General features: G+C 32.6%; 1 protein-coding gene across 5 annotated transcripts in view; it reads left to right on the top strand.

Moving 5' to 3' along the window:
• Positions 1-21,834, top strand: part of LOC124354605 (alpha-catulin) — a 67,241-nt gene that overhangs the window by 6,464 nt on the left and 38,943 nt on the right. For 4 of the 5 annotated variants that reach the window (XM_046805197.1, XM_046805196.1, XM_046805199.1 and 1 more), the window contains exons 2-4: positions 16,801-16,990; positions 18,890-19,050; positions 21,296-21,505. In XM_046805197.1, the coding sequence (XP_046661153.1) occupies positions 16,801-16,990; positions 18,890-19,050; positions 21,296-21,505 (561 nt within the window). Of the gene's footprint in view, positions 1-11,390; positions 11,528-16,800; positions 16,991-18,889; positions 19,051-21,295; positions 21,506-21,834 lie in introns of those variants that run through there. The other variant, XM_046805200.1, reaches the window with a different exon arrangement.

Genomic DNA, 21,834 nt, shown 5'->3' with positions numbered 1-21,834 from the left:
TATCGAAACAGTCACCGATAGTGGTAAAGTCTACATGTATGCTATACAATACAATACAGCTACAATAATGGGAGTTTAGAATGTCAACTCAATATTATTATTCTTAACATTATCAGATTGTCCAATAAATATTTTATTTTTAAACGTGTTGAAAATGTCACAGCAATTTTGTTGTGCAATAAATGTGGATTATGTAGTGTTATAGAAATTGTAACACTTTAATTTCTGCTATGTGGGCAATTCTTCGTGGCCTTATATATAGTTTCCCCCAATATATATATATATATATATATATATATATATATATATATATATATATATATATATATATATATGAATAGTGCAACTTTACATGTTTTTCAACTTTATTTTATACATACGAGTATATGTATAATACTCGTATGTATAAAATAAAGTTGAAAAACATGTAAAGTTGCACTATTCATCTTGAAGAAGTTTGTTTCTAAACTCTAAACGCATTAAAAAGAAAATATAGTTCACACAAGTCCATCCACACCCAAATACAAATTTATAAACGTGTAGATGTAGATAGACGCTGTACTGCGACATGTTTATACATGTGGAACCTCCTGTGTATATACATTATTATCCTGTTAGCCAGTCGGGAGCAAATGGCGCTGGCGCCTCGTTAAACAAGATCTCAATTTTTAATGAGGCTGCAATTCCTTATTTGCATGCCTCAGGCTCAAGGAGTTATAATGAGCCGCAACAAACAGTAACTCTGCTTCTCGGCAGGCGAGGGGCTAATGACTAAGCGGCCCGTTTTGGAGCACAAAATTGTATTTCTAACTCGAGATTGCGCCGAGTTAAAGTAAATAACAGAGTAGGTTAGTTGATGTAATCTTGGGTGAAGCAAAACTACTTCTAGGAGTGGTGCAACTATTTACCTCTTGGCATCTGTCTTATGTACATTCATTTCAAGTTTAATTTAAAAACATATCAAGATTATAGAAATTAATTAATTTAATATCGTTATATGTTTAAAAATTACCACGACGTTCTAGTATCGGTATCCTGTCCACTTCTTCAGGTGTCAACCTTAAATTAAAATACAAGATTATTTATGCTATAACGTTCAATTTCGTAACGTTTAAGCAGTAACGTTTAATTAGTAAAACTATTAATTAATAACAAATAAATATGAATTAATTAATAACAAATAAATATGAATTAATTAATAAGGTAGAAGTGGCCACACCACGTGCAACGCACAGGCTTCGCTGAGGTTACATGCAAAATTTCGAGTCTATAGTTAATTTCATTCTTGAGACATCCTGCGGACAGATACACACGCAAGTAATATAAAAGATATTTTTATATTCCCCGGGTAGACGAAGAGAAACTGTGTCAGTCTACTGTGTGATAGGCTTCAATAAAGCCCATCTAAATTCTATGGCTGAACATGCACCATTATAGAACTCATTCTTACTGTGTAAAAATGTTTCATGCAGAATTTAAAATTTACAGAAGTCTTTCTCTTGATATTTGGCCAAATAATACATTTAAATGTTTTTTTGTTGAGTTATATTTCATAGCAGTGTTTAAATAATACAAATTCCTTTCAGTTAAGGAGGGTAGGCCTACTACAACGGAAGATTGCGCTAAAATCAAACCTTGTCACTGACTTTTATAATTGACTTTCCACTCTCTGAATAAAAATGGCATGTTGAAATCTCATATGATTGTATTCAGTTTGTTTACAAATCTATTTATTCTGCTATTTATATTACTATCATGGTTACACTTAAGGCCACTGTAAGAATGTTCGCTAACGCCCAAACAATTCCTACGGAGTGACATGCACAATCGAACTCAGCGTGTCTTATACAGAAGTGAAGCTTCAAGCAAAATGTCAAGTTTATAGGTCAGCCTGTTTTCAAGATATCGAGCAACAGACAGACAAATACACAGGCAGAAATTAAATTTTTCAAGGCCCTTAGTGATAGGCTTCGCTAATGCTCAGGTTTAAATTATTGTTATAGTAGTTTTTGGAAAACAATCCAAAAGTAACACTGACCACTCATAGTCCGAATAAAGAGAATGCAGAAGTTTGAAGCTTGATTACAAAATAATGTAATTGGTTACAATATCAAGAGTTAGGTTAAAATTGTGTCCTGAGAGTGAACTTGCTGTTGTGTTGGCAGATTCCACATTCGAAGATGTCTGTTCCCATAAGCTCCTTGGAATATAACTGGATGGAGATATAATCATGATTGGTAAAATTTTGACGTAATTTTGGTAAAACTTTATGTAGTGGTAAAATATATTTAAATTACTTTTTAAAGAGTTTGAACGAAACTGCATTTATGTAGTCATGGAAAATTCACTTTGACCATGTTTGTATAACATTTTCCTCAGGCATTAAGCTTTGAGATCATTAACATGAATCAGATGAATTATTTAACGATTGCTATCGCCTCTATGACATGTCATGTGTTGTAACATCTTGACACTGGAGTGAAAGCTTTTTGGTTATAAGTATTAAGTTATAGAAATACATTCTCAATACTTGAATGCCCTTCTGAGATTTCCAATACAAAGCGCCACCGCAATATAAGAATTTTAAGAATTAAAATATTTAGTCTTTTTGAACTCGGCCAAAAGTGAGGTTCTAACACAAGTTTTAATGAAGCTGCAATTCTTTATTCGCGTGCCTGAGGCTGTGGGAGAGATGAGCCGCAACAAGTCCACATTACCCAACTTCTCAGCAGACCAGAGGCTAATGACCAAGCTATTCGTTTTGGAGAACCAAATTATATTTCTAACTTAGATTGCGCTGAGATCCTCGTTATGGAAAAAGGTGGTAATATTTAAAATACTTAAAATAGTATAATGAATAATTTTAAATAGGTACTTTAAATTTAATTTTTGGCACTGAAGAAGTGTGTTTTCCACTCTGCATAGTAACAAACAGACAACAAACACATTTTAATCGTATGTTTTAATTCAATTTTTATGTACTATATTATCTGAATTAAACAATATCACTAGACATATTTTCTAATAAGCTTGTCACGCAGTAAAATAATATTGTATACTACTCACTCTTTGCTCCTTTATTGAGTATATCGATATCAAGTAATGTGTAAACATTAATACAAAAAGGAAGGATTTAAACATTCTTGTAGGCTACTTGTACTTTTTAATTTAGTAATACATTTGATCAGATGCAGCCATTTCCTAAGTATGTGCTCTGTTTAAAACAAAACATAATTTCCTAATCTAATAAACTCGTAAACATAACCTCAAAATACAAACAGGGTAGCTCAGACACGGATATTGGGGTCTATACAGCAGTTGCTAAGCCAAACTCGGCTGTATAGATAATAATCTCGGTAAAATAGGTCTTGCTGGTTATCTGAACTAACATGCAACAGCGAATAATTCACGGGTGTGCATCGCAGAAATCAATGGCGGAGCCACGGAACCGTCGACAGCATTAGTTTACTCTGTGCCGGTTATCATGACATCTCCACATGCACCCTACTTTACCATTTCCATATAAACGGGGTTGTAGCCTATCGCCCGCCAACTATATTTAATTCATCAGGCCGAGGTGAGCTGTGTCCAATGTTCACGTACAGCCACGAGCTAAAACCCTGTTCGGCCTCCAATCGAGCTGTAACAGTTGTTTACTGCGACCAGTGTTCAAACTGATCTGAGATTATACCAATACAGACCTAGTCATTTACATCTCAATAACCTTTTGTACAAATCGGATGTGACATACTAACAATCAATATTAAATTTTAAATTTAATTCTAAAAACGGACTTAACCTGGCGTCAATCGAGCTCTCGGAGACCAGTCTTGAATAATTCCTGGAAAATAACGAAAAAGTAGTTTTCGCATGGTGTGAGCAACGTTTTAAATTAAAAGGTGTGTAAAAGTTATATTATTTTGTTACTATAAAAAAATGTGTATTGTGTTATGAATTGTAAAATAAGAAGTATAGGTATTAAATTTATGTCGTGGTAAAATATATTTAAATTACTTTTTAAAGAGTTTGAACGAAACTGCATTTATGTAGATTTCGTAAATTGTATTACCTTTCGTTTTCAGTGATATATTCCCTAAAATGGTAGTTGAGAGTTTTTAATATAGAACCGGTAATATGACTGACAAGATACCGATGCGACTGCGACGGTCGGGCCGCTCCGGAGCGGAAAATGTACTTGTCGCGATATTGCCGGCTGCTCCTAAAGGATTAAAATTTCTCAGTGCATATTACAAGAGGAAGGCATTACACAGCCAGTTTACATTTTAGTTTCTTAATATTCCATATTTTTCTATACATATTCCTAAATATCTCTTATAATTTACTTCTGATCTTTAACATTATTAGTAATGCCATCCAATATAACATTAATTTTAGTGTCATTCACAGAAACATAGCAACAAGAAAGTATTAATACAATGTTTATCACAACAAATTAATTTTAGTAATAAAATTAGGTTTCGTTTAAAGAATGGTTTTTCCTTAAACATTTCATAGGTATTGTCTATATATATTTTTATGCTTTTACTAATTTTCTGTATCATTAGTATATTAAACTAATCTAGGAATATTAGGTGTTAATTTGTGGACGCTAATTATCCTTGTAATTACAAGTTGGCTCTTTTCAGCAATTTAATTACTAGTAAAGTGTCTAAGGGTTATTGGGGATGTAACTCATGGCTCGTATTATTAGAGGACAGCCCCGGTCACAAACCCTGCAATCCTACATAGCACGACACGTCATAGATATTGGGGCTGATATTTATGTGCCATATGCCGATATTTGGCCTCAGGCCAGATGCTATTATATGCCATCTACGGCGTTTTATGGCTGGCTGAGACCGGTCTATAGTTTACAAGCTTTTTACTGTCAATAAAGCCCCAGATTTGTTTATGTCTTACATCTAACAGTTTTATTGACTTGCGGTCAGTAACTTTTATTGCTTTTTACTTCAGTGGAGTTCCAGACCACACACATTTAATAGTTACATTTTTGTTATAATAAATTTAACTGTTACATTTTTAATAAAAACTATATTTACCTCATTAATTTAAAGGATTACACATTAATGTAATTGGGTGCTTATTATAATACACCCCTGGTGCAATTAATTACGATCCAGTTTCGGTATTGCGTCAATTACCATCCAAAAATTCACCAAATTTGTTATCTATATGTGTTGTAATTGCCACTATTCTAGGACGGAACCATATATTCAGCCACATTCATTCAACTTAAAAGTGATCAGTGGGTAAACCGATACGAATCGGTTTTAGATATTTGTGTTATCAAATAAGCCATCTCACGAGATAACGTTGAAAATTTTTGAAACTATCTCCCCATTTTGAGCTCCTGGTAACCTTTTCGTCATATTTTTGGATTATTTTGTTAAATATAGAAAAATATAAATCTAATTTATGACTATATACTCATAAGTTGTCCCCTTGATGTCACAACCCTTTGTCCAACATGAATCCGAAAGAAAGAGTTTTTGATTTCAAGAGGTGTTGTATTTTTACTATACCATTCTATTAGATTGTACAAATCAAACCTTATAATAAGTTCAAATATCATGTATCCAACATTTTTAACTTTTTCAATAAAATGTTCGTATATTAAATTCTTAGGACTATTTATTGTACCATATGTCAGTTAAAATTGTGCTAGTAATGTTTACTTCAACATTGAAGTCTCATCTGTAAACAATTTAAAATGTAAAATTCCATATTATATGTGTACTTAGGCATATTAAACCTTTTGGGGACATGTTTAGATTGTTTAATAAATGCCCATGCTTAGCAAATACATCATAGCAACACGCTCTGCATTACCTTATTTCACGAATCACATGTCCAATAAATTAGAATTGTTTCTGCTGTTTAAAACCGTATGCCCTTTTTCCTTCAAAGGGATATTTTGATTACTTACAGGCTACGTGGTCATGCTTAGTCGAAAAACAAAGATAAATAAAATATTCCACTTTAGGCCTTAACACATCTGTTGTAAATTCTGTATAGATATGGTTATTACAGGTTTTTATCAAGTAATTCTTTGATTATTTATTAAATGATATTACTTGATTGAAGAAAATGTGGAAATGATAATACTTGTTCCCTTTTTATTTCAAAGCTCCAAAATAGTGAAAATGTTTATCCCAATTGGGTTTGGAAGCATATTTTAGATTTAGAATGGTATTTTATGTGTTTATTAACTAATCCATCTTCCTTGTATTCAATAACTTGTATAATTGAAATTTAATAATTTTACAAATGAGTGTGAAATTACTGTTTTTAATACTTTATAAGTATGTTTTTTTAATACCTACACCATAGTCACCATTTGTCTAAAAACATTCGAATTATCTAAGAAATGCTTGTTTTTATCTGATCGTCATCGATTGTGTGGAGTCTTAAAATCATTGAATTTTAATATTGTCAGGAACAAGTATAACTTGTAACCCTTGATTTAATTTGATACTAGTTTCTATTGTAGAGTACGGGTGGATCAATTTTGTCTTACTATATCTCGGAATCGATGTTCCTAACCCGGCACTACCTTCTTCTATCACATTGATTCTTGTGAATTTTATAGGTTATGATTATATTTACGTTTTTAAGGGATGGAATTTGCTATAGAAAATTGGATTCCAGCAAACCACAAATACAGCAATAAGTTTTTGCATTTATAATCAAAATATCTGTGATCGGATCTTCTCTAAAATATAGAACTTCCTTTGTTGTTATTGGTTACATGTTATTAATTAATGGTGCATCCTAATAAGACTACTTCTTATGCTCATTACAATAATTATTATTTACTCATATTCGTCTAAAAAAATTTAATTAATTTTGTGGTAAGTTGTTTTAATGCGATAACTTTTAATTCCTTAAATGTTAAATGGTAGGAACATGGTACATTAAGTTAGGATGAATGAACAGCTGTAAGTTACGTACTGTTCTGGCGCTCTGAGATAAAGTGCTTGTCTTGTATCCAGAGGAGTTAAAGTGTCGTTGTTTACACTTTGCTCCGCCATCATGCAATATCTTTTACAATATTAGTGACACGTTATAAATGTTAATGCCTAAATTAGTATTTCCGCTGATATAGACTGATTTCGTAGATTGAATAAGGTTTGGTGACGTAGACATGTGAGTGGTACGAGTTATCGGAATAAACCACAGAATTACACGTCGTATTGAATATACAATACCAGTATTCAATAGCGATATATTATATGCAGTGTTGCCGTTATGTAGATATTACCACAATTTGCATAAGCAGTATTGTCTCCAAGGAGATGAGAAACACTTCACGTACGCGGCATTACTCTATCTGTATCTACTGTATGGGGATGGCACTCAAGTGCAGTTTCTTACGTGGAAGTTCTGAGTCACTACTACCTCCTGTACAACGTAAACGTTAAATTTACCATCCATACTATTATTTAAAATCTAATGGTGATTGTGTGTGTGCGTGCGTCTTACTCAATCACGTAAAAACTACTGGAACAATTAAAATTTTCCAGGATATTCCTAAGGTCCTGGTTAACACTTGGCTCTATTCCTATTGCGAAAATCCTTCGGGCTACGTCCCACTGGTATCTAAAATTGCGAAAAATTGTAAGATATTTAAATGTAATTTAAATTTTATATGGACATTCTTAAAGTCCTGGTTAACACATAGCTCTGTTCCTATGGCGAAAATCCTTCGGGCTACGCCCCGGTGTATAAAATTGCAAAACATTTCATAATAAATTCATTACAGCTAACAATGTTATCAATTGAAAGAGTGTGTTAAATATAATCAACTGATCTGTGTAAACATTGTGTTATATCAGCACAACCGTATATTTAACTATTATTATACATTTGTTTACATTTATACTCTTGAAATCAAAGAGTAAGATTTTTAGTACCAAAACTTCTTATTTAAATTATTTCGTAATATGAATTGGGACGAAACTATACAATGGTTAACTCAATTCTCTAAATGATATTTAATCGAGACATATAATCTTACAGAAGAGGAACAACCACTCAGTCATCTGCTAATTGAGTTAAGCCGCTTTGGTTGCCAATAAAAAATCAAATCTGAAATAATAAAGCAGAATAGGGAATTTTTTAAATAGATCAATTGAGAGTCGAATATGGTCCTAAGAATTTAATCTAGAATAACCCAAATGTAGCGCCCTATTCCTTGACTGACCGTAATCTCGTTTCGGCCGTGACGATCGCCATTTACTACTGGCCACTGGCCTTGATTATAGATCCTCAGAACCGATCAGCTATCAGTGGTTGGTTGCGGCGAGCAGGCGATTTGTGATCTGTATCTGTCCTTAGTTTAGTTTATACTGTGTTAGTTTTATCAAGGACACGTTTTAGAGATACCGTGTATGTGAATTTTTGACTTTGGCGTCACATAGACTGGTTAATTTTATCCTACTGTATGTTGGTTATTTATTCGCATGGTAAAAGATCAAGTCGGAGACCTAGATACGTAGACCAAAATCAAAGTCCAAAAATTCTGCTGAAATTGATGAAACTTCCTCTAAAATGTTAAAACTCTATGAATTAACTAACACTTCCACTAGTTTAAATTTTTAACAAATAATTTGAGGAAGGAAAGTTTTTATCAGGAATAAAAGTGTCAAAAGTCTATCCAAAGCATAAAGATGGTGACAAAATAATACTTACTAACTATAGGCCAATTTCACTTGTCTCAACTTTTTCAAAAATATGTGAAAAGGTTGTTTGTTCTCAAAAGGCTTGTAAAACACTATTCCCACTACAACTTGCTAACAAACAACCAACATGGTTTTCGAACTGGAAAATCAACAACCACTGCAAAAATCAAGCTGATAGAGACTGTTATAGACAATCTTGAGGAGGGCGAGCTTCAAACGTCAATATTTCTAGACTTCAGTTAGGTTTTTGACTGCCTACGTCATAGTCTTAACATAAGAGAATTGAAGAGTCTAGGTGTAAACAACACTGCTAAACAATCCTTTGAGAGTTATCTGCAAGGAAGAAGACAATTTGTGGAAATTAGATATACAAGTAAGATGTTACATCAGAGGTCAGATTTGATCTTTTAACAATAGAAAGAGGAGTGCCACAGGGGTCTGTTCTCTCCAGTTCTCTTAATCTTATTCACCAACGATATGCATTAGTATTTTGGAGAATATTACACACCCTTGCTTGCTGACGACACCATGATTCTTCTAAATGGAAATACACATGACGACCTCGAAATATCTTCCTAAGCTGCCCCTAACATGGCATGTCAGTATTGCTTTGGAAATACGTTGGGCTGTTAAGAGGGAACAGCATTGTACGCTTTGAAGACCTCACTAAACAAATGGCTTCTAAAACGACCCTATTATAGCCTGGAAGAATTCCTACTATACACAATTTGACAAAATACCACAATTATTGCACTTTTCTTTCATGACTATGTTTGTAATCTTAATGATGACAAAGAAAGATGATCTGATTCTAGAGTTGTTTGTTTCATTCAAGGAAGGAAAATATCGGAAAAGTCCTGTACTTTGTCAAACCTTCTATCTTCAAAAATAATCTTTAAACGAGTATTTATATATTATCTAGAAATAAGTTGGAATATCTACCAGAGTTGGAAGGTAGCATTATTAAAGCGAGAGTACATTGGATAGCCAACGATGGGAAACCTTATTTTATAATAATTGTGAACTTTTCCATTTGTAAAATAATTTATAACCAGCTTAAACTATACATTACGTATTTTATATTAAATAAAAGTATAGATTTTATCGCTGTTCAAAGAAGATATAACTACAGTAGGGCTAAAATAAGTTTGTGGAGAGCTGGGATGACTTCAGACTAAACGACAGCAAATCAAGGATTGATTTTCCGCTAGCGTATAACCAGCCACCCCCTTTTGTTTGCTGAAATATGTATCTGAATGTTGTTTATGAGGGTTTTGCTGATGGGCTTTCAACTGGTGCCGTTCTACAAAGTGCTTCAAAGCCTCGCTTCTACTCCCCTTCCCTGCCCCTCCTATAATCATCTCTTCCTTTTCCTGCCCCGTTCCCCTTGCCCTTTTCCGGCAACGCTTTCTTTCCTCACTATTTTGTTTAACATATTTCACGGATATGTGAAATATCGAAAACAATTTTAATATCACTTTTAAGTCAAGTATTATTTTATGAATATAATAAAACTAAAATAGATAAAAAGTTTGCTGTTTATTCTTTACATAATAGTTCTAATCAATTTGGAAAATTAAATGAAAGTCCAATAACAATGCAATTAAAAAATCAAACCTTTATTGTATTCCTACAAATATTGCATATTTTGGTAAGGAGAAAAGTTGTTTAAAAACTTGAAAATGTTTGCTATCTTCTGTTGTGTTATGTTACAAGGTACAAATATTATTAAAATTTCATATTATTATGTCTAGATATGAAAAGGTTAGCTCTAGAGTACATGTAATGCGATGTGAAATTCGTCAGATAAATGTTGAAACCGTGAATAGCCATAAACATTGCTTCGACTTTTCATACTGTATTACCAGTATCTATAATAGCCCACCATAATTTACCCAAAATCACCGAGTTGCAATGTTGTTTACTTTTTTATTAAGGGAATGTATTTTTCAAAATTGTCAGTTTAGTGTTATACGACTACGGTAATTTAAAACAGAATTTTAATTCGCTTTATTCAGAAATCTGGGGAAACAGTACTGTGAATTTTAATACTTTATTCAAAAAATTACACTTGAAGATAAATAATTTATATGCTCATAAGAAACTGTCCAATCCTAAGGCACACTACGACTTAGCATAATAAAAGCAAGAACTTCAAGTTTGAGTTTTAATGATAAAAAGTAACGAAAAAACAAACGTCTACAGTACACCATTGTAGTCCTGTAAAGTTTTACTAAGAAATTGAGGTTTAGCTGACATTTAACTTTTTACAGAATTGCCTCTACCAAATTCGAACAAAGTTCTCACACTTGATTCTAGAATTAACTGAAAAATAAGAACACAAATACAGCTAGAGTATTACAATGAGTGTGATAAAGATTCACGAAGATTTCACACACAGACCAAAAAAATAAATAGACTGGCCATCAATACGTATGCTAGTATAATTCAAGTCGTTTTTCATGTTGCATTGTTTCTAAAGTAGTCTTTTTAAGCTTACGTATACACATATTTTTTATCGGAATAAAAATCAATATTTCATATAGACTAACACCAGAAACATCGCAGACCATAAATAAGCGCTTTTAAATCTAAGTTGGATTTCAAAACCCACAAATGTACACATGTCATGTGTTTATTTTTTTTGTCAGTGCAACAACATAAACTCAACTGTGGAGCCGTAAGCGTAAATAATTACAGCGGAGTTGAATGTAATCGGTCGTATCTGAACCTTTGGTACCGCAGTAACTTTAGTCGTAAGTTATGTATATTATTTATCAGGACAAAAAAAGCAAACTATTACTTCTTGAATAAATCTTGTGACAGTAAGTAAATTTAAAAAGCGAAAGTAGACGCTTTTTAATTGACGAAGTTGGTTTTTGTTGGTATATATTTTCTTTATAGGGGCACAAGACAAACTCAACTTAAAACACCTTAGATAGAAAATTATTTTAAAGAGACGGAGTTGACACTTTTTGACTAAATTAGGTTTTTGAGACTTATATGTATTCATGAAAAAACGTAAAATATAACCAGTCCAAATCGTGTTTAAGTTTTGAATCTATCAGCCATGGATTCTGAAATAATATGTTCCTGATGTGTGTACTTATCTTACAAAAATTGTAGGTCTCCATCATATTACATCACAAAAGCTTTCGCTAAGAAACCTATGGCCTTCGGTTTTAAAAGTTGCGTGTGAGCAGAGGGTAACCGCTAGTTCTCATATAAAAGTGATTATAGAAGTTGTATCCGAACCACACCCCCTATTGGAGAAACCATTGAACTAATGCCCCAAAGTGGTACTCAGTTTTAATTTGCCGTGTTTCATTAACACTGCCGAAAGCCTAGTTACAGTTGTAATAAAATCATAAACTTTTGTACTCGTGTAAAGAAGTATATTGGTATGATGGCTAGCATTTACAAAGTTTTGTTTGTTTTTAATTTTTAACTCAATCGTAAAATTAGTAACAAAACTTTTATTGACTACAAAACATAAAGAAACTTCCTTCTGTGAGAGTTTTTTTTTTATTTGGCTGGGCGATTTTTGACATTGGAAAAGTTGTTGGAAAAGACGAATAAAACATTTAATTCTTAATATTTTCTTTAAACCGAGCGGTTTGACTAGAAATTAATTTAAGTAATACGTCTGTCAAATTGTTATCAAATTAGCCCATTAGTTCTTGCGCTGTGAAGTTTGTTATCACGTTTTTCAATCACATTGATTATAAAATACATAATTGCGAATTTGATAGCGATAATTATTTGAATGAAAGACCGGTACCTACTATAACAAATCTGTTGAAGTAGAAATAATATTGCAATGATATAGTTTTGTCTTTACATTCTCGTGTCTGGGTAGTTGGTAAAAGTTAAATGTGTAAATTTTAAAGATTTTAATAAAGCATGGAATTAATTAGAAATATTTCAAACTATATAAAACTATAACAAATTAGTAGATCGTGTTTGCATAAAACGTTTAAAAGAAGAATATTATTCTGTTCTTATTATTTTTTTTAAATAGAGCACCATTGTTGAAGTGTACATAATGTTAGTACACTATAATAATTTACAGTAATGAAATAGTGAAGTGCGACGCTCGGTTGTGTATAACGATACATTTTCTCCCACTCGTCATTGGTGAAACCGCTCAGATCTTCACATGTCACCCACCTAAGCGTATCACCTATGATTGAAGTTGATGATTGTGTAGTTTATGAAATAGAGATTCTTAAGGTGGTACAATCAGATTTTGGTTGGGGGGGGGGGTACTGCATAACATTTCTTTAGGTAATTAGTTACCCTGAATACAGACAAACTAGGGTAACATACGTTGACAACTCCACAAGAAATTGAAACAAGAAACTTGATCAATTGTATAACCAAACTCAAGGAAAACCCGCTGTCGGCAAGAATGTGAATATTTTACACTATTTACGTGAATTATGGCTTCAGAAAATGGTTGTTAATACATAACTTAAGGAAATCACATTTCTAATAAAAAGTGTTAAAAATGAAACTATTTTTAATGAAATGTCACTTAACGAAACTACATTTTGTTTAAATAAATACACTGCCATTCCCTTCAGTCATGTTTAATGTAGTCTACGAACTGCAAAACATTATCTCAAACTCAAATTGTCTTTATTTCGAATAGTATACACCAGGGCTGCCCAACCTACGGCCCGCGGGCCGAATCCGGCCCGCGAGTCAGTTTTATGTGGCCCGCCTTGTTGCCAAAACAACCAAATTTGTTTACAAGCATTTGAAATATTAAATAAATAAAAATTTTGAGAACCAAGCAGTCCAGCCGATTTCACGTAGAACGAGCCGTATTTATTTGGTGGAGTATGAGTGTTGAAAGAAGTAAAGTAGTTGCAGACAGATTTCACTGACTACGGTGGTGGCTGCCGGCTGGCGAATAGAGCGTGCGTAAAGCACAGTTCAGCGCGCGGTGCGGCGACGTAACGCCTACCCAACTCAAGGTCACCACTCGTTGTTCGGTTCGACTTATGTATGTGAGCAGGCATTTTCCAAGATGAACTTTATCAAATCAAAATTTCGGTCATCCCTTACAGATGAACATTTAAAATCTTTATTAATGATTGGGACCACTAAGTTTGAGCCTAAGTGGAAAGATATTCTTAGCACTAAGCAATTCCAAGGATCTCATTGAACTTTTTGTCAATACTGGTATTTTGATTTTAAAATATGTAAAACAAAACAACCTCACTTTTTGTCATTTATGGTGGTAATTTGTATGTCCTAGTATCCTAGTAGGATTAATTAAAAATCAATGTATTCAATTTATTGGTGACTTTTTTATTGTTCCCTCAGAATTAGAGCAAACATCCAAAAGTCTGGGTTTATATTTATTTCTACTAAAAGAACTTAAAAACATAATATATTATAAACCTTTACCTAACAACTAATAAATAATAAGAAATTACAATAATCAGGAAACAAGGGCCAAATAACCTTAAAACTCATATTTTGCACAAAATTTCTGGAACAAACCCCGGGCAATACGTTTTGTTTGGGGTTCCAAATCCCCTGGGATGTTGGCCCGCCTGGTCATAAAGGCTTTACAATGTGGCCCTTGGGTAAAAAAGGTTGGGCACCACTGGTATACACTATGTACAATAGCGTCAATTTTCTATAAAAAACTATACTACTCGTATTTTATTTTGTAACCATTTATAATTTTAATGGTTTTATTCAGCTGTTTTTCCATAGGCCTGATTTCAAGAAGCCCCCAATTACTACTTCAGTGGCTACGATTTTCCAGGAATTATAAAAATAATATTTATTTTTATTGTCAGTAAGGTGTAACAAAAAGATTTCAACATTATTTATAACGAAACGAACACCAAATACATCACTCAATCAACAAGTAAGGCACAGATGCCACTGCTGAATACCCGAAGTCCTCTTCCAGTCCTGATATAAAAAGATTAATGGGCATAAGAATGAAATATCAGATTGCTCACAGACACACACAGTATGGATCAATGAAAGATAGATGAGCTACGGATGGTGCTATCCGGAAAAGACATTCAATGAATAAAACATTATAGTCATTGCTGTCAATCAGATTTCTCATCAATAAATCTCAATTTCTTTTCTCTTTCATTCAAGCTCAGTTTGTGATAGTGAAAATTAGGGTACTTTCATACTTGTTATTATGCGATATAAGAAGGTTTACTTTGTTATCATAAATATGTTACTAGTAGTACCAAAGTCAAAAACAACTTTTATGAGCGGTCACGTGATCTGAGCTTGAATTTTGGTGCTAACTCGAGGGAAGTTTTCTTTTTTCGTCAAAAGTGCGGGGTAGCGCACCGAAGCCCACAGTGATGGCCAGCTGTGTTTTAGATTGGTACTCTCCAGACCTCACATTACGTGAGAGATCGTCCAACGTGATCTGATGTCGGAAAAGCTGGACGATCTGGAACGTGATCTGAGGTCGGGAACAAAATACACCTGATTATCCAGTGCGGGCTCCACCTCGCACTTCTGATGAAAAACATTCTTCAAGATGGTACCCAAATTCACACTCAGATCACGTGAGCGCTCGTAAAGGTTGACTTTTGAATGTTTCTATTTTTAATACGTGCGTATGTATTTACCTACTTATAATATAGCCTAATAATAAATAGTAGACAGGAACAGCGTGGCCTCCGGATAATACCAAAGTACCTAAATTAGTATTACAATTTTGCTCGAAGATGTACAATTAATTGATAGTTTAATTGCGGCGCTAAGGCGGAGAACCTAGGGGCACTGCACCTCATAACGTCTGAGGAAAATATTAAAATCCTATATTATTAAAATATTAACATAAAGCACTTATCAAAAACATATAAATCGGCAAATCTCTGTACAAGAGATCTCGCCTAAAACGAATATAAACCCGTAGAGGTGTGTGATACCAAGGTCAGACAGTTTTGTCTTTTGCCTTGGTATGTTTCCCTACAAACAACAACAGACAACACTGATCAAATGTCGAGTATCGAATTCAGAAGCCCACATGCGTTTGTGGTTTTTTAGTCATGTTTTATATACTAGAAGACAGGGGTATTGTTATATTATAACCTAAACTGTTGTCAACTGATACATAGCATTTGGTTTTGTGTGTTTCAACTTTAAAATTAATGCAAATGAAAATTAAGTATCAATTTAAAAAAATTAGATTTTTTAAATTTTGCTATATGTATGTATTGCGGTGGTAGTGATATCACTTTCACTACCTGAGCCTGTCTGTTTGATTGTAGATGACGCTGATTTAATTTTTAATTCCTCCAATTTCAATATGCGTCAAACTATCGTGGCTGATTGATTTTTTTCTTGGAAGAAATTCTCTGTATCGGTTTGAAGAATAACCAAGATGTGTTCTACAACCAACTGCAATGGAAAAATGGCTTGCAGGCTCCTAAACTATTTAATTTTCAAGCAAAACTGATTTGTAAACTAGATAATAAAAAAATGTATGATAAAAATTATTTACAATGATAAAAATGTATTTACATTATAAATATTAAAATTATACCTTACATTTTAGTAAAATGGTGTGGTGAAAATAATTACTTATATATATTACTTATATAGGATATAAAAATTGGAGTTATATTTACTTAAACTTACATTGAGTGCAACATGTCAAAATAATACATCTAGTTAATAGTGTAATTATATATTTTACTGTGGGGAAACTGCATTAAACTGGAGGATTAGAAGTTCTGGAATAATTCCCAAACATAAAGGCAGATGAAGTAGGACTGTGGGGAACAGAAGGAATCCAGAGTTTTCCCAGTATGTAGTGCAAATTAGGCTTATATTTTAATTCTTGGGATCTTAATTACAAATTTAACATTATTCTTATTATATTTAAAATTAGTATTAATATTAGTGTTGTAAGTTGGATAATTCCTGTTGTGATGGTTGAATATGGATATATTTGAGCAAGTCTTGTTACAGGATAACAGTTAAAATTTTAGTAATACTCACAAATGGTAGCCTACACCCGATTGATGCTACTACAGTATTTTATGTCTGAGAAATACAAACCTTATTTTGAATTAAGAAATTGATTTTTTTCCAGATTTCGACCCTAGTTAGTCATAGAGAGAGAGCATTATGTTCGGAGAGATCAATTCGTGCTGTGGCGCGTGTGGGCCAGGCAGTCAACTTGGCTGTGGAGAGGTTTGTTACCATTGGCGAGACTATTGCAGATGACAATCCTGAGATCAAGACAGAGATGTACCAGGCTTGTCGAGAAGCAAGGGCAGCAGGTTCGATCTTTTTACTGCTCAGATCTTTGTATGTTGCTTTAAAAGTGGTGTTGTCATTTAATCCAGATATTTAATCAAATCTCAGACACTGCACTAAGCAGAACGCGAAATGGAGCTAAAGTCAATTTTCCCATCCTTATCAGTTTATAAACTTTGAATAAATTGTATACTATCACAACTCCTTTCTCTAAACAGTTTTGTTTTGATTTAATTTTAATATTTTATGAAGTGCTTTTTTTGTAATACCAATATATTGCACCCATAGAGGAATAACCCAAAAATGATGTGACTCAAGTAAAGCATAATTTATTAAGCAAAATAGATTTTCTTGGGTTTTAAGCTACTGAATGTAGACGTGTGCCAATGCTTACAACCCTGGAGATATTTTTACAAGCAGAATTTATGTGTTCCAATTAGGTTGTCCACTTATGTTAAAACCTAGAAATGTTACAGTGTCCACTTTATTTAGCAAATATTCACTCATAAAACATCAGTATTATCTTTAAATGTTTGTTTAAAGAGTAAAATGTAACATATTTGGTTTTGTCTATAGTTTGGTAATAAAGTAAATTAATTTCAAGTACTGAATATTTAATATTAGTATAAGAGTTTAATAAAGAAAGAAATTTATATATAAAAAATTGAAACTTCCAGATTTGTTACATGCATATATTCGTAAAACTAATAGTGATGGAACTTTTTATTATTAAGGAAAAACCTGTCATTTATATTTAAAATAATAGTGGTTCTAATATCCCTGGGAGACTCCACACTTTATGACAATTTTTGTTGACAAGGAATAGCTCGAATAGGAATTGATTAAACTATTTACATAATCTATTTGTGTATACTGTTTTATAACAAAAATTTCTAAAGTGGATAAAGAGGCCTTGTAAATCCGCCATTAACAAATTTATAACCACAATATTGATATCTGCTGTATAACGGTTTTAATTAAATTCTTATGTATGTTTTTGATTTGGAATCTAGTAATAGAGCCATCTTGGAAAAAATAATATACTTAAATCATTTTTAGAGGTGAATTGTTATATTCCTTATAATACAAAAATGGCCATATGATAAACTGCCCCAGCAATCCTAATTAATGTTTGTAGCTTGATAGCAAACCAGAACGACATCATTCCATGGTAAATACAGTTCAGTACAAGGTTAGCAATAAACTTGTGTTCTGAATGTATGCAGGTAGCTTCCTCATGCCAGAATGAGAAACGGCCTGGTTTGGGACTCAATATTGGACAGTGGGCTTATTGGAGCTTGTCCTTCTGCGTTTACATGTGTGTTTACAACGCAACATGACTCTCTTTTCTTTCCTTCTTTCTCCATCTCTCTTCCTTTTCCATCGATCCTTTAACAGGGTAGTCCTGTATTTGTGCAACTGCATAAATTCATTGCTGAGCGATAACCTTTCCTTGTATTATTATTTATTGTAGATATAAACTTTTTCAAAAACAGACAATTAAATTCATTTTAGTTTTATCAAGTTTTTTATTTATTTGCACAAACTGTATTTAATGTAATAATGTTTTTATACTTTTATTAATTCTACGTTACTCGTTGTAGCTCAGCAGTTTTAATTATATTAAATTTAATTATTACTTTATTCATTGATGCGCATTTAGCATCAATTCAAAAATCTTCTATTAAAAAAAGAGGAAAAGTAGAACAGTATCTTTTTGTTAAACTTTGTAACTCTGGTTAGTTAAACTCATTAATTGTTAATTGAATCCATACAGTTTATTAAATATTGTTCCATAATCATCATGTTAAGAAACTCTTTCTCTTATGTTCCTGAAATGAGTAGACTTGTATAACTATAATAACAAACATGTTCACACGTGTACCTAGGCTGAGTATAATTAGGTGGTGTAATCTGTACAGGTACAGCTATAGAGAAGTTATGTGAGGCCGCACTGGAGGATTCTTTAACTGACAGAAGTGCGGTGGTGCGTGCAGCACGGTGTCTTCTTAGTTCCGTCACTAGAGTGCTCTTATTGGCTGACATTGTCGTCGTTAAACAGCTGTTGCTCGCCAAAGACAAGGTAAACATTGCTTAAAGGATAGAATAAAAGGTTTTATTTTGTGTGTTAGAGGCATCAGTGTATAATAATAACTGAATGCTAATTCAATAAAGTAAAAACAGTTTGTTCTATTATTCTATTCCTGAGATTCAGCTGATCTGCTAGACACTAGAATAAGTTAAACAAGCCAAACCATTTTATTTCTTTTTTTTTCAAGAATTGAAACAGAAATCCATTAGTTACCAAATATATTAATGGCTTGAGAGAGGAAATATGCAACTCTCTAAACAACATATGACATCAATTCAAATACTGTAGTAATGACAAGAAAAATACTTTTTTCTGTTTTAACACTGTACATTTTTAAACAGGATTGTTTTAATATAACCGTACATATCATGTAGATGTATCACAAATACCAGTGTAAATAAATACAATTAAAAACAAACATTGACTTTCTTATAATGTCAATTTTTATAGATTAAGTTAATGAAGAATAGAACAATATCTGCAAAAGTAGTTAAATCATTAATTGCCATTGTATGAATACTTATATTTACAACCTTTGCAATATCTCTCATAATACTCCTTACGGATTTTCATCTTAACTTTCCTTTTTCTTAGTGTTATATCTCCTCAGAAAACATGATAAGCAGAACTAGGGAAAAGTTGTGGTTCAAGGTAGAAAGTTTAGATAAAATACATTAAATAAAAAGTGTTAAAATATGGCAAGAATGTCCTCTATAAGTAATAGCTGTTGTACTTTACTCTCTTCACTGTATGATGTTCCTGGAAATCCTAATAAGAAAATTGTTTGAACATTCATGATACAAATTGCATTGTCTACACAAAAATTAAACTAAATCTTTTATTGAAAGATAATTTGTATGCTGATATTGTTCATTCTATTCAGTTAATTATTTAGAGGCTGTACATTTTGAAAATTTGATTAAAATTTTTAATAGTAGATTTTTTGAAAGTGTTTTCCAGAGGAAAAAACGGTTTGATTTAATAATGTAAACCTTATAAATATATTTTTAGTAATCCTAAAACATATATTTTCACTGAAGACAGTTAGATTTTTTTGAACTTCACAATACTTTTTCCTACAGCATTTATGAGAGGTAGATAATGTGAAAGGATAAGCCACAGTAGAAAACAAATTGTGCCATCACAAATTGAGACTGAAAATCAAAGTTCCTGAGTACCTTAGCTACTATATCCCCTTCATGACTAAACCCTTCTGACCTCTGAGTACATTCAGTTATTTATTGCTTTGTCTGCTGAAATTTTTGTATTCAGTAATGTGAAAATAGAAAGTATTTATTTGATGATAGACGATATGATACTTATATGAACAGTAAACGAAAATGTAGACCAAGCAAACAGAACAAAAGGTGATAATTGGTCTGTTAGGAAGAGACTAGGAGAATCTAGGAGAGAGGGTAGGAGCAGCTTGTCCCAGCTGCTGGTTGTAGGTAGCTTTGACATAACAGTTTTAAAGTTATATAATTGAGAAAAAATTAACATATTGACATAAACTTGCTTTATTACCAATGTATCATTTATTGCTATTAATAATTACTAAAACATTTTCACGTGTTGTGAATGACATGATATGTCAAAGCACCCGGACATAGCCACTACCCTTCAAAATAAGGCATGTGAGGGAGAGAGACAATGTGTATTACGCTCGTCACATAGAAATTTAATTTTTAGGTACATAAAATTTGTTTCAGAATTTTCTGTAATTAATTTTGACACACTGACAAAAAGATATCTTTAATAAAACTTTTTCAAACTCATGTTTGCAATATATTAGTTTTGCTTTAAAGTAGCAAATTAAGTTAGTTTTTGTTTTAGGGATATAATAAGAAATAAAGGAGATAATGTAGTATAAAGGGGATTGGCCTCTCTTTTGTAAAAAAAACAAACAAAGTAAACAGTATAAGATTAAAATTCTGCAGTTATTAGATTTTTATTATTATTTACCATTAAATAAATTCTGTATTTAAATAATAAAAATAAAATAATTATAGCACTATACAGGGAAATAAATTTGAACAGTATTTTTTTAAATTGGTTTTCGGTGCCTAATTTATTGTTGCTTTGGACAACATAAGTCCTCCCTGGTGTTAGGATTCTGAAATTGTATATGCAATATTTAGTTTATCAGTGTGCTTAAGTTTACTTGCTCACTCAGTTATCCCATTGGTATTCTTACTTTGGAGTATAACAAAATTGAAAGACTGATTTATTCCTGCAGGTTGCCAGAAGTCTGGGAAGATTAGAGAGTGTTACCAACTTCACAGAGTTTGTTAAGGCCTTCAGTCAGTTTGGTGCGGAGATGGTTGAGTTGGCGCACCTGACAGGTAACCGACAGAACGATATGAAGGATGAACGGAGACGGGCTCAGATGGCAGCGGCACGGCAAGTGTTGGAGAGATCTACTATGTTGCTACTCACTTCTTCTAAAGTGAGTTTTATTGTTTAGTTTGTGCCACTTTGTGGCTGTATTGGTTCATATAATTTTCAGGTCATGTCTTTAATTTTAAGTATGTTATACCTTGTTTAAACAGATAGAATCACTGACTTGGTCACTCACCAGATAGGTGTTACAGGAGGTACAGTAGAAATAACAAGAAGTACAACAGGAACAAAGAAACAACAGAAAGTGGTAGGAGTGACAGGAAGTAAAGTAGAAGCAACTTGAGTTATTAGTAGTGACAATAGGTGACAGAAGTGATGGGAGGTACAGCGAGGTCAACACAGTGTGTCACAAGAGTAATTTTTGGACTACAAAAA

The sequence above is a fragment of the Homalodisca vitripennis genome, chromosome 2 (genome assembly GCF_021130785.1).
Source record: "Homalodisca vitripennis isolate AUS2020 chromosome 2, UT_GWSS_2.1, whole genome shotgun sequence".
In the NCBI taxonomy this organism is placed as follows: Eukaryota; Metazoa; Arthropoda; class Insecta; order Hemiptera; family Cicadellidae; genus Homalodisca; species Homalodisca vitripennis.
The sequence above is the reverse complement of the archived record's forward strand: the minus strand, read 5'-3'. Positions and strand labels throughout refer to the sequence as shown.